This window comes from Musa acuminata, chromosome BXJ1-2, assembly GCF_036884655.1.
Source record: "Musa acuminata AAA Group cultivar baxijiao chromosome BXJ1-2, Cavendish_Baxijiao_AAA, whole genome shotgun sequence".
Classification (NCBI taxonomy): Eukaryota; Viridiplantae; Streptophyta; class Magnoliopsida; order Zingiberales; family Musaceae; genus Musa; species Musa acuminata.
The window spans coordinates 17,148,255-17,162,421 of record NC_088328.1 but is presented as its reverse complement, the minus strand read 5'-3'; the positions used below and the strand labels follow the sequence as shown (position 1 = coordinate 17,162,421).

General features: G+C 34.4%; 1 protein-coding gene across 1 annotated transcript in view; it reads left to right on the top strand.

Annotated features, from left to right (window-relative positions):
- Nucleotides 1-14,167, top strand: part of LOC135596078 (signal peptide peptidase-like 2) — a 28,262-nt gene that overhangs the window by 11,917 nt on the left and 2,178 nt on the right. Inside the window, exons 7-12 of the mRNA XM_065087784.1 lie at nt 32-66; nt 185-341; nt 1,450-1,503; nt 1,578-1,670; nt 3,172-3,314; nt 11,990-12,060. Coding sequence (XP_064943856.1) covers nt 32-66; nt 185-341; nt 1,450-1,503; nt 1,578-1,670; nt 3,172-3,314; nt 11,990-12,060 — 553 coding nt within the window. The remainder of the gene's footprint in view (nt 1-31; nt 67-184; nt 342-1,449; nt 1,504-1,577; nt 1,671-3,171; nt 3,315-11,989; nt 12,061-14,167) is intronic.

The following is a 14,167-nucleotide window of genomic DNA, read 5'->3' as shown; positions in this document are numbered from 1 at the left end:
TGATGTTTCTTTTGAAGTGTCTTTATATCAGGGAATGCATTTCTGCATAGTATCACTTATTTCAAGGTATGTTTGCATGAACCAGCACTTTAGTTAGTTGCGCACAATTTTTTTAACTTGTTTTCATGATGGTAACTTTTCCTTTTACTTTTTATTAATTTTCCTATTCAATTCTATTATCCAGAGCTTCCAAACGCTGCAGACAAATGAAAATAAACATTCCCATTTTAGGGAAGGTTTCAGTTATTGCCATTGTGGTTCTACCTTTTTGCATTGCATTTTCCATTATTTGGGTTGGAAATCGACATTCACCACATGCATGGATTGGCCAAGATATCCTCGTAAGTTAGTTCAAACTGGTGTTTTACATGTTTCTGTTACTCTGTCATCATCTTGAATCTTTTATGCAGAATTATTCCATTGTTCACAGTTTGGTTGGTTAATATTCAGGATCAAGTACCACAAACTTGCAGTGATTGGCTTAAAGTTATTAGGTTTATTGATTCATAAAACTATAAATACTTAACCAGTTCATATAACATATTCTCATAACAACTTGACATTTTTACAAACATAAAGCAATGACATTCAATCCTAATGTCATGTTTAGGTGACCTCACCTATAATACTTGTGTATAGCTAACTAAACTATTAAAAGCACCAAGTAGCAAGTTTTGAAATCTTAGTTTGGTACCGATACGAGTCATCGACCAAAACCAACAGGTTGTTGAATGCAATTGATAAGGTGTCAAATCGCTCGACTTGATTCTTTCCAACGGTGTGATTGATGTTATTGTCTTCCCCTTTACCTTTGCATGCTAAAATTGTTCAAACGATCAAATTGACCGTTTAAAATAGAGCAATCTGAGCCCTTAATCGGTAACGGTCGGTCGGTATAGACCCTGTATCGCTCAATATGGGGTCATGTAATGGGTACTGCCCGGTAGAGGGTGGTCTGTGTACCAATCTTCTATCGGACCGGTATGTACCACCCATACCGAGTGGTATAGCGAACCCTGATCTCAAATTGGTTTGGACCATAAAGCTCCTACTAGGCCCCCTTTTTTTTGTTTCTTCGCTTCACTAATAAATTGGAACGTGTTTCTAAGACCAATTACAAATTATATATAAAAAAACACATGCATAAAAACTTTTAGAAACACTGAAATTATCACATGATATATGACTTTTGACAGCATACCTACTACATTTAACGGTTCATATGTAATTATTTATCTGTGATTATGTACAGAAATAAAATTTCATTCTTCCAACATTTGGCCAAGAATATGCGCCACATGTTTGAAATTGAATGTAAAAAAGGACCTTTTTTTTCTTCTCATAGAAGATTTTGCATACCTTTCATTCTATGTGCTTCAAGATGGGGCATGCCCATTTTTTCAGGATTAATTTTTTTCTTACTGGAACTGTTCTTTATAATTTATTCAGGGCATCACTTTAATGATAACGGTGTTGCAAGTGCTTGAGTTACCAAATATAAAGGTAATATGAAGAACAAGATCTATGTTGTGATGAGCTGACAAAATTTTATTTATCTAATATTTGCATATATTCAGGTGGCTTCAATTCTTCTTTGCTGCGCATTTTTCTACGACATATTCTGGGTTTTCCTCTCACCCCTTATATTTCATCAAAGCGTCATGATTGCTGTAAGTTCATATCTTTTTTCCCTGGACCTTTTATTATAATTTTTTATGTATGAATGTTCTTATATGTTATTTGATGTCATAGGTGGACACCTTGTAATTGCAAGGAGTATAGCAAAACTGTTTAAGATTCCAGCATTCAGTTTTTGAAATAAATGTCATTTAAATGCTTTTTCTTATCTTGTGACCTTGCTTCACAAACAATCTTTCTGAACTCTTAATGTTTGAACTTTGAAGTATCTGAATGACTGAACCTTCTATGTTATTGGTTTCTTGCATGAACTAACTTAATGATTGTTTTAATGGTGATTTGTTTATTTTTAATCAAGAATCCATTTACACTTACAAGACCTCAATGATTGCTTGTCTACAAACTAACCTGACTTTCCACCTAGATATGGTTGGTATCAAAGTCTTTTGTTTTGCAAATATAATATTATATAATACTTAAAAAAAAAAGTACACATGCGACCCAAAAATGTGGAGTTTAACAGCATACTATGCTCTGATGGCTAAGAAACTGTCCAACAAGACTGACATTTTTCAACCAAAAGAAAATATTTCTGCTTGCATTAACAATGGACAATGGACAATGGAGGAGCATAGGTCCTGTTTAAAATGTTCGCTAACTAACACTTGGGAGTCAGACCCAAACTATGATATACGGAATTCTTTCTTCGTGCACCATCTCGAGCCCTTCTAGAGTTGCAGCAGCTTCACGCTAAAGGCAACTTCTGTTTGTCAGTTATCTGCAACCAGAAAGCAAGCAATTAGGATCCTCATTGAGAATTGAGACCCAATTCTCCCATTTAGATTTGTGGTAGAGGCATCCTCATTGAGAATCTGCAACCAGTTATCCTCCTCTCTTCCTTGTCAAATTCTGACCATGTCCTTTACTTGCTGTTTGATTTGTGGTAGAGGCATCTTTTTATATGTGGCTTGGAATGATTATCAAGGAGATGTTTTTCTAATGTAATTCGAATATCGTTTTGTTTTTTCAATTTTCTTTTTATGGACAACATATTAACTAAATCAAAGATATTTCTTTGTTACAACTCAGGTTAATTTGAGCTCATGGTTAGATAAGTCTCTGTTATAGTGATTAACAACGGGTGCAGGATGTGATTACAGAGGAAAAAACAAGGTGTTGTTTATATTGAAAAACAATAAGGAATGGTATCAAGATAACATATGGGTGAGATTGTCTATAGAACAGGTGAACCATCTTTGGTATCTGAATACCAAAATTCTGAGTAATGATGGAATATCAGAAGATTTCTGATATAAAGGAAATGTATGATATCTGTGATAATAAAGTCATGTGAAATGAGCTCTTTCTCTTTATGTAATTGCCTTTGGTACTATCATTTTGCCTGAAATGCTTGCCCTATCTGCTATAACTAGACCAACTTCCACAGTCTTAAAAGATTCAGTTTCTGGTGTGTGTCCAATCCATGAGATAACGATAAAATTATGTAACAGAGAAATTTTCCTTGGTTTGTAGGTTGCTACTGGTCACAAAGCAGGTGGAGAGTCCATTCCCATGCTTCTGAAAATACCTAGATTTTTTGATCCTTGGGGAGGCTATCAAATGATTGGATTTGGAGACATTATTTTACCTGGCTTGCTTACTGTTTTCAGTCACAGGTACTCTAATAAGTTGTAAATGTTACATCTTTTCAGTGCTTAACTTGCATGATTTTGACTGCTATTTTAGTATTTATCTGGTGCATTTTATTAGTATCAAAATTCAGAATTAGGCATCAGATATCAATGTGGAAGAAGTCTAATCATGGTCTGATTTTCTGCTAGGCAACAGTTAATTATCAGCTTTGGAAGTTTAGAATCTTTAGAGAACTTGAAAATACAGATACTTTAACTGTATGTTAATTAGCTGTGACCTGTGTAAGTTTGTCCATAATTTCCTCATGTGATCTGCCTTGCTTTTCTTAAATAGTAAAACAAAAAGTCATGCTTTGTGATTTATGGTGATGCTTATTTTCTATATTTTGGGCATAATGATAATCGTTTCTCTCAAGAAATGCAACAAGGAAGAAAAAAATAAAAATATTTATTTTTTAAAAACAGATTTAATAAATTGAATTTACATCTCCTTTGAAATGGTCTCTCCTTAATTGTCAAGAAAGGAACCTCTGAATTTCTAGGCTTCTAAGAAAATGGAACACTAAATATTACGTGATATGGAATGGTGTTTTTCTGCAAACTGAATACATTACAACAAAAAGAACCAATTCAAATTATAGGGCAATATCCAAGGAAGATGGAAGTTGACTTTGCCAAGTAGGCTTGGTAATGCTCAAATGTCTAAGGTAGCATACCAAGGCCCATGAAAGCTGTTAAGAGTTTTCTAAAGATCAAGTCATGAAGTTAAACTTGTCAAGGATGAATTCTGAAAAATATCTTGAGTAGGCACACTATTTTGTAGTTATGCTCACTATTTAACAGAAGTTTGATCTTCGAAATTGCTTGAGTGTATTTCCACATGAACCAATTTGTTCCATATGCATCAATATTAATAGGGCTTTTTAGTGGTTCATAAGTTTAGACTTCTCTACATGATTAGGTAAAATTTGGCTATTTGAATGTAAATTTGATTGTTGGACTTGGATGTAGGGTTGCCAATTATGCCAGGACCATGGCATACCTAGTGGTATTTATTGGTTAGGTTTGAACTATGATGCAGACCAGGGCTTTTTGCCCAGTTTGGTCTGGTTTTCTTGAACAAAGCACAGGGACTTAGATAAAAACACGTTCTCATCCTTGCATGCATTTTGCTTGGTGTGCCCCACGCTGCTGTTTGTCCTTCGCCCACTGACCACTGGCCTTGGTTGCTGGCTGCCCAATCTTGTGGTCCTCGTCCTCCTCCTCCTTCCCCTCCCTTCTATTGGTACCGTGTAGCACCTGCTGGCATACCATGTGTATGTATGCTGGTGCAAACCAAATTTGTACAGTTTGGCTGGAGACTGTATGGGTTCGATATTTGAATTTTTGATCCTTGGTTGATCAAAGAGGCTAAAACTATATGATATCTATTTTTAAACATATACTCAGTTTTTTTTGTCTTTGGAATGGTATGCACCGCATGTTATCTTGTAATTGTATAGCATAATGCGTTGCTAGCATAAGATAGAACATCTCTGATGATCTGCTGCGTGGATTTGAGGGATTGATTAGCATAAAAAGAATTAAATGAAAGATTAAAAAACTTAAATCTAGTGGGTCCCAGATCCACCCAGAAATAAAAGGTATGGCATGACCTAGAAACACTTTCTCACAGTTGTACCATGTTCTGATATAAGGAAGGAGTGAGGCAGGCTTGACTGAGACGGGAAGCTGACTGATATACAACAGTAATCACGGTATATGTTAATTCTGATGCTTGACTGATATATGGTACAGACTTGTATGTAAATCCTTGGTGTCCTTTGCTTATCTTGAATGAGATGGGAAGCTGGTGGAATTGACCAAAACATACAGACATGGATGATGCATGCTCTATAAAGCTAAAACTGTCAAAGTCTTGCTTTTATGATTTTAGATCTACTAGATGACAATTTGACTAAATATAGAGCTTCTTATTGCAACACGATTAATGCTGTCTTAAGCTCATCTATGAAATTAATAACACGAAGACAGGCTTGATTCTACAAATCTGTTTGTTTCTTTGTTTCTTATAAAAAATATTCCTACTGTCATTTTCTGATTCTTCTAAAGACAAGGATGTCTTCTAAAGCTTTGCACAATTATAAGGCAAGGATTTTCTGATTCTTCTTGCATCATGCCCTTATGCTAGCTACCATCTGGCTGACTGGTGCAATGTATTGTTGGCATTACATGACATGCATTTGGATTGTATGAGTTTGTGAGGTCATTTGCTTTTGATTCTTTACACCTATCCTTCATCAATTTTCAACTGCATTTTGCTTCTGTAACTATATATGTTTGACAGCTGTTGATGGTTGAATTCTCATATTCTACAGTGAGTAGATCTATCTAATCTCAAAATTGGTTTTGTCCAATAGTTCAAACATTAGTTTAGTGGGGCTTTAAATGCATTCTACCTCTATTTTTGTTATGGTCTAGCTATTCTGATACCAACTGTTATAGCTCAGCTTGATAGAGCTCCTAAGCCAGGAACTTGGAGGACTAGAATTACATGACTCAATAATATTTAAGTCCAATTACATTATTTTAATAGAATTTAGGGAGAATTATTGGTGTGTTACCGATCTCATGAACTTTTAAGATAAGTATTTTCTAGGAAAAGCAAATTCGTTGTCATAATACATATACTTCAATGCTCCTCTGTATCATCACATGCCTACGCATTGTAGCAATGAGTGCTGTGTGGATGGAACCTCAAAATGCGTCTTAATTTCTCATGCAAGGAAGGCATCAATGTGTACCATACTGAGCCACAGGAAAGATGATGACATAGGATCAGGGCAAATTTTTTGGCCTATGCCAACTATCATAGAAATAACAATCCTTGCATTCTGGATGTCTTGGTATGGTGCTATATGACATATGGACCATGTAACACTAAAAGATCATTACCCTTTATTTTGGTTAAACATCATGATTACTTTGTGAACTTGAAGTTTGGTTGGTGAGTTTGTTCCAAACATGCGTTCCATGGTTGCAATCTTAGTACTTCTACTGGCAATGAGAATGTTGTAAATCTTGTCTGCTATGAAAAGTCCAAGTCTGTAGTGATATGTTCACAGTTCACACAGTGAAATCAGTATGGTTTAAGTAGGGACGATAATCTAGTGTGTTGTAATCATCGAATGCTGTTAACGATAATAGAAAAAAAAGATGTAATATCTTCTATGCTTTATGTATCAAAATGTTGAGTGATTATGAAAAAAAACAATATCTAAAATAGTGTCATTGAGCTGAGAATGTTGAGATAAATGTATGGAATTATTAGAAAAAGAATAGAATATTATCTTTTTTCATTTGGTCGAAGATGGAGATATTATTTTTATAATTTATTCAATAAATATTTTATACAGGATTTAGATCTAATGATAAATAATAGTGATAGATTTAATAATCATAGATTTGTTCGTAAAATTAGAACCAGTGAAGTAAAAGATGCATTAAAGAACTTGAAAATATATAAGAGTCTGGGACTTGATTGTATCCTTATTGTGAGGTTTGGAAAAGTTTAGGGGATAAGGGAGTAACTTAGTTAACTTGTTTATTTAACAAAATTATGAGATTCAGAAAGATGCTTGATGAATAGAAAAAGAGTTTTTTAGTGTCAATTTGCAAGAATAAGATAGACATTCAAATTTTTTTAAATTATAGAAGAATTAAAATCATGAGCCATATGTGAAACTTTGGGTAAGAGTTATCGGAAATAGGATAAGGCTTGAAACAAATATCTTTGAAAATCAACTTGGTTTTATGCTCGAAAGAACAACTATAGAAGTTATTTATTTATTAAGACAATTAATAGAAAAGTATAGGGAGAAAAAGAAAGATTTACATATGGTTTTTATTGACTTAGAGGAAGCCTATGATAGGATTCCTAGAGATTTATTATGGTGGATTTTAGAAAAGAAAGTTGTATCCATTAATTATATTGATGTTATTAAAGATGTGTATGATAATGTAGCTACTAGTATTAGAATTATAGGGAGCGTGTCTAGTAAGTTTCCTATTAATATAAGATGCATCAGGGATTCACATTAAGTCTCTATCTTTTCACATTAATAATGAATGAACTTACTAGTCATTTACATGTAGACCTCCCTAATATCTGTTATTTGCTAATAATATTATCTTAGTTGATGAGAGCCTAAGTGGAACTAATTATAAGCTTGAGTTATGGAAGCAATCCTTATAAGCTAAAGGTTTTAGATTAAGTAAGACTAAGCTTAAATATATGAGATACAATTTTAGTAATTCTAGAAATAGAGAGGATAATATAATTAAGTTGAATGAATAAGAGATTCCTTTAAGTAAAAGCTTTAGGTATCTTGGATCAATTATTCAACAAGATGAAGAGATTAATGATGATGTTTTTCATAGAAGAAAAATAGAATGATTAAAATGGAGAGGGGCATCAAGAGTCATGTGTGATCAGTGGATATCTTTGAGATTAAAAGAAAATTTTCATAAGACAATTATGAGACCAACAGTACTTTATGGATCTGAGTGTTGGGCAGCTAAGAAACAACATATACAAAAAGTTTGTGCTGTTGAGATGAATGTGTTGAGTTACTAGGAAAGATAGGAAAAGAAATACCGTTATTCATGAGTAACTAGGTATCACTTCGATAGAGTATAAGAAGAGAAAAAATTGTTTAAGATGGTATGAACATATGCTTAAGAGACCTCTAAGAGAAGTCAAATAATTAATGTTAGTGGTACAAGAAGAGGTAGAGAAAGACCTAAAAAAATTTTAATAGAAACTATAAATAAAGATTTAAGTATTCTAAATTTAACTAAATATATGACTTTTTACATATTTCAATGGTACCAAAAGATCCAGGTAGCCGACCCCAAATAGTTGGGACTTTCAATTTTGTTGTTGATGTTAAACATTCTAGGTGAATCAACTAGGAAAAATCTTAAAATTAGTCTGGGCATGCCTAATCAAGGTCTATTTGTTCAAATTAGTGGTGCAAGGAAGATTAAAAAAATATAGTAAAAACAATTATATGGGTTTTGATGGTGCACTGCTTAGTTTGGTGAATGATGTTTGTGTCAATAAAATTCAATAACTAGAGCGGATCATGCAGTAAAATTCAAATAGTTGGACTTATCACTTAATGTTTCATAGGTATAGTTAAGAAAAAGGATTCAAGTTCCAACATTGTGCTAGCTGATCGTTGGGATGGGATATGGGGCTTGTTAAGTATTCCCCCAACCACCAAGCCATGACTCCAGCATGCTGGCAGCATGGCAAAAAATAAAATGCCATCTAAATGTAGGAAGAGATAAATATCCAAAAAGATGCATTGAAGTTTTTAACAGGTAGATTTAATCTATGTGCATTCCTTCTCAAGGATTCTGAGAGTAAGAAAAAAATCATTAGTTGTTGAGTTAAATTTTATTAACAAACAACTTACCTATTCTGGCAGCAGCTTGTCCCAAGTACCACTTCAGGACACCTTTTATGACAGCAGTCGAAGTTATTGGTCCCCATCTCAGTCTCACCAGAGCTTGGAAATTAAATAACAGGAAACAATAATCTTAATGCAGAACAGGTAATTACGATATAATCTTTCTTTTTCTCTATCATATTTTCTAAACAAACCACCATAAAAGTAACATAATTAATGTATCAATCAAGATAAAAGATACATGTATCAGAAGATATTGTGCCCACATATACCCACATCCTAAATTGAGTATATTTTTAGTCGTGCTTGTATCAACATTATGGCAGATATTCTAACTTAATTCATTTAGTTAGAATATCTGCTTAGATTTAGTGGGTGAACGATGACTAATTTTTCATAACAACTTTCTACAATATTCTTAAAACTTAAAAGTCATATGATATGTTGACATGATATTTTGTTTGTTATGCACTTATTACTATATCTCTGAATGTAGGATAAGGCTTGAAACAAATATCTCCGAAAGTCAATTTGATTTTATGACTAGAAGATCAACCATATAAGCTATTTATATATTAAGATAATTAATCGAAAAGTATAAGGAGAAAAAAAGGATTTGTATATGAATTTTATTAACTTAGAAGAAAGCCTATGACAAGGTTCCTAGAGATTAATTATAGTGGGTTTTAGAAAAGAAAGATGTATTCACAAATTATATTGATATTATTAAAGATATGTATGATAATGTAGCTACTAGTATTAGAACTATAGGGAGTGTGTTTAGTGAGTTTCCTATCAGCATAGAATTATATCAGGGATTCGCATTAAGTCCTTATCCTTTCATATTGATAATGGATGGACTTACTAGTCATTTACATGATAGCCCTCTTTGATGTATATTATTTGCTGATGATATTATCTTAGTTGATGAAAGTTTGAGTAAAATTAATTATAAACTTGAGCTATAGAAACAATCTTTAGAAACTAAATGTTTTAGATTAAGTAGGATTAAGATGAAATATAAGAGATACAATTTTAGTAATTTTGGAAATATATAGGAGAATATATTTAAGTTGGATGGATAAGAGATTCCTTTAAGTAAAAGCCTTAGGTATTTTAAATTAATTTTTCAATAAGATGGAGAGATTGATGAAGATATTATTCATAGAATAAAAATAGGATAGTTAAAATGATGAGGGGCGTCAGGAGTCTTGTGTGATCATCGGATACCTTTGAGATTAAATGAATTTTTTTATAAAATTATAATGAGACTAACAATGCTTTATGGATTTGAGTGTTGGGCAGCTAAGAAATAACATATGCAAAAAGTTTGTATTGCTGAGATAGAAATGTTGAGATGAATATGTAGAGTTATTAGGAAAATAGGAAAAAAAATATTTTTATTCATGAATAACTTGGTATCACTTCGATAGAGGATAAAATGTGATAAAATCATTTAAGATGATATGAACATATGCTTAGGAGATCTCTAGATACGGTAGTCAAAAGAGGTGAAATAATTAATGTTAATGGTGTGAGGAGAGATAGAGGAAAACCTAAAAAGATTTTAATAGAAACTATCAGTGATTGCAAAAGGCGCTCGGGCGAGGCGAGGCGAGGCCCGAGCGCCTCGCTAATGTCCCAGGCGGCGCGCTTCAAACAGGCGCCGCCTGGGCGCTCGCCCGAGCCCAGGCACTGGGCGCTTCGGGCGAGCGCCTGGGTAAACCAAGGCGACCGAACCATAATTTTAGGTCTGGTTTGGTCCTGGTTCGGTTGTTAGTTGGTTCAATCGAACCAACTAAACCGATATAACCCCAACCCTAACCCTAACCCTAACCCAACACTAACCTGCTACCGCTGTCGCTCTCGATCCCGATCCCGATCCCGATCGCGATCTCGTCGCTCGCTGCCGCTGCTCCCGTTACCGCTGTCGCTGCTCGCGCCTCCCGCGAGCCCTCCCGCTGCTCGCGCCTCCCGCGAGCCCTCTCGTTGCTCGCGTCTCCTGCGAGCCCTCCCGCGAGCCTTCCCGCTGCTCGCGCCTCCCTCGAGCCCTCTCGCTGCTCACGCCTCCCGCGAGCCCTCCCGCTGCTCACACCTCCCGCGAGCCCTCTCGCCTCCTGCGAGCCCTCCCGCGAGCCTTCCCGCTGCTCACGCCTCCCTCGAGGCCTCCCGCTGCTCGCGCCTTCCGCTCCCTTTCCCTTTCCCGCTGCCGCTGCCGCTGCCGCCGCTGCTGCCGTCGCTCGCCGCTGCTTCCTCGTTTCTCCATCAGGCTCAGTATACTCTTAATATTAAGTTTATTTGAATTTTGAAATGATTAATTTTCTGTTAATAGATTAATAATATATTATTTTGATTTTAATGTTGTTAATTTTTATTTATTTGAAATTATTGTTATAATTATATTATATATTTTTATAATTTAGATAATTTTAAATAATTATATTATATATTTTTATAATTATATTATATATTTTTATAATTATATTATATATTTTTATAATTTAGCGCCTCGCTTCGCTCGGGCGAGCGCCGAGCGCTTTTTAAATCACTGGAAACTATAAATAAAGACTTAAGTATTCTAAACTTAACTAAACATATGGTTTTTTACATATTCTAATGGCGGTAAAAGATTTATGTAGTTGACTCCAAACAGTTAGGACTCATAGCTTTGTTGTTGTGTTGCATCCATTTATGACCATACAAGATAGTGAGCTTTTGGCACCACAATAAGGTTGATCTTTGTGACCTAGATGGTTATGGTTCAAGTCATGAAAACAGTCTTTCTACTTGCAAGAGTAGGAGATGTACACCTGACTTCAAATCGTAAAGGTACATCTTGAGTTGATACAAATTAATCCTTGCCAGATCCCCATTGTTGTGAGCTTCGTTCATTAGTCCATCCTTTTTTATTACTATATAAAGTGGGCACATGTTTTCGAGACATTTTTCTGTATGCCAATAACACTTGTGACATGATAAGCACTGCTTTTGATTTCTCCATTGTAACTGTCTAGAATGGATATTTTTCATTTTTTTCAGTTAAACAAAAAATGATTCTACTTTATGGTAGAAGTTGAATCAGTGTATATTAGTTCTGTAGCCAAACATCATTACTTAAATTGAAATTTTATTTGGACAAAAATGAGGTTGTTGTTATGTATTTCTTGTATCAGCTTCAATTAGGAGCCATATTGTTATTGACCTTTTCTTTTATCTGCACAGGTTTGATAAATTAACTAAAAAGGGCATCTCAAATGGTTATTTTCTTTGGCTAATATTTGGCTACACTTTTGGTAGGTCCTTTTTCCTTGGATATAATTTTGTTTGTTATTTTTCATTTCAACCTTGATTTTAGATAACAAGATATTTCTGTTTTCTAAATGTTTATATTTCTTTTAACTTTTATATATGTTTCAATTTTTAGTAAAGAACTTACTAGAGGAATGGATTTTCTTTCACTGAGTTGGTTATCAACTAGATTTTAATGTGTTGAATTTTCTGGTAGTTTAGAGTCCCCTGTTGTTGATCAAGTATAGCTGTGAAGGATATATAGTTTAAAAAAATATGCAATTTTGTATATGAATGAGATCCTATTAACTGATGAAAAAAATATATAATAGTTTTATTGAATAATTGATAAATAAATGAAAAGGGAGAAAGAAAAGAGGAGAAAAAATATAAGGGCAGCGACACATACAAGCAAGTATTGTATTCACTTTCTGCCAAGGATTATGTGCATGGACAGAGGGAAGGTGACCAGGTCTCTGCAACCAACACACAATCGGTAACATCTAAGTGGGACCCTCATGTTTATCCAACCAGTGACTACTAGACTCTCATGCTGGTTGCAAAGGATGCATACGCATAGGCCTTTGTATGTAGGCCTTTGCACACTCAAGGGCTAAATTTGTTGAATCTAGATATTGGTGATGATGGACCTAATTGTTGATTGTGCTAATATCTTATCAAGGCTCATATATGGAATAATTACCGAAATTCATATGTGCTTGTCATAGGTTAAAGTATGAGATGATCTGCAACCAGGCCGTAAAGTATGAAAGCTACAATTGAACTAATCACTAACATCCTACAAATATGAATTAGTTCAAGAGCTCAAATCAAGACTGCTCAAGTCATGTAAATCCTTAAATTCAATACGTTAAAACTCAAGAGAGACTGTGTTTTATCTGAAGTGGAGTTGTAAACAGAGCTCCAATGATTCAGTAAAAAATGAATCAATCATTTCTGCCTGCAACTTCATGAGCTCTGATTTGTTTTGCAAATAATAGTTCCATAATTACTACAAGTTGGAGAAATGACCAAGTCTTTGTGCTAAAGCTAATTCCAGTTATGTCAAGGACTGAATTAACAGAAGCTAAAACTAACACATGCATGCCACCGCCATGAGACCTAAAGAACCCTGAACAATCAAATTTTCTTTGACTACACAAAAATCTTTTGAAGATTTTTTACCAACAAATCAAATTTACACAGTCGTGATATGACAGATGTCAGGATAAGTTAGAGAAAAAACTAGAATTTTAAATGATATTTAATAGACTATCTTATTTGCTTTTGATCTCTATAAACAGAGATCACCTGCAAACTTTGAAAATCCATCTCATTGAGCCAAACCTACCACAACTATAAGAGAAAGGAGAGAAACAAAAAGAGAACTTTGCCTGCAAATTCTTGAGAATGCTGCAACTTCCATTTGCAAATTTTTTTGAGCTAAAAGAGTTGTGTTCTTGAGCTAAGGATTTTGCCTCCTCCCACAAATTAGCTTCATACTTGTGAGGTTTGGGTTCCTACTAGGTTCCTTGCTTGTTCAACCCTGTACTTATGGGTGTCACTGTAGTTGAGTGAAACTTTCTTTGTTGGGAAAGGTTAGTCCTTGGGTTGCAACAAAATCTTCCTTGTTATCATGTAGACATGGAATAGGCTCACAAGTTTGGTTGAACTTCTCTTGGGCTCAGAAAGGCACACTAATAGACCCAGATCATCGTGATCATTTTTTTTTTAACAGAAATTGAAGAAAGGAACCTGATGCGAATTGAACCCTAACATCTATGTAGATAAAAAGCATTAACACTTTGCAAGTTTTGTGAGCACACTGGTTTCAAATAGTGTTTTTTTCTCTTAAACTAATCTCTCGTGTCAATCTTTTTATTTCAAACACATAATGAAAGAAAGATCCATATAATCTTGTATATGAAACTTGTGATGATACCATTAGAGTTGTTACAAGCTAATACAAGCCTTTGTTGCCTTTTATTAAGTACTATGCCCCTCTGAATTGAAACATGGGCTATTCCTCTGATTGTATGTACTGTTCTCTTGTTGTCCTATGCCTTGCATTAAATATATTACAACAAACTTAAGGTCACAAGCATCTTGTGA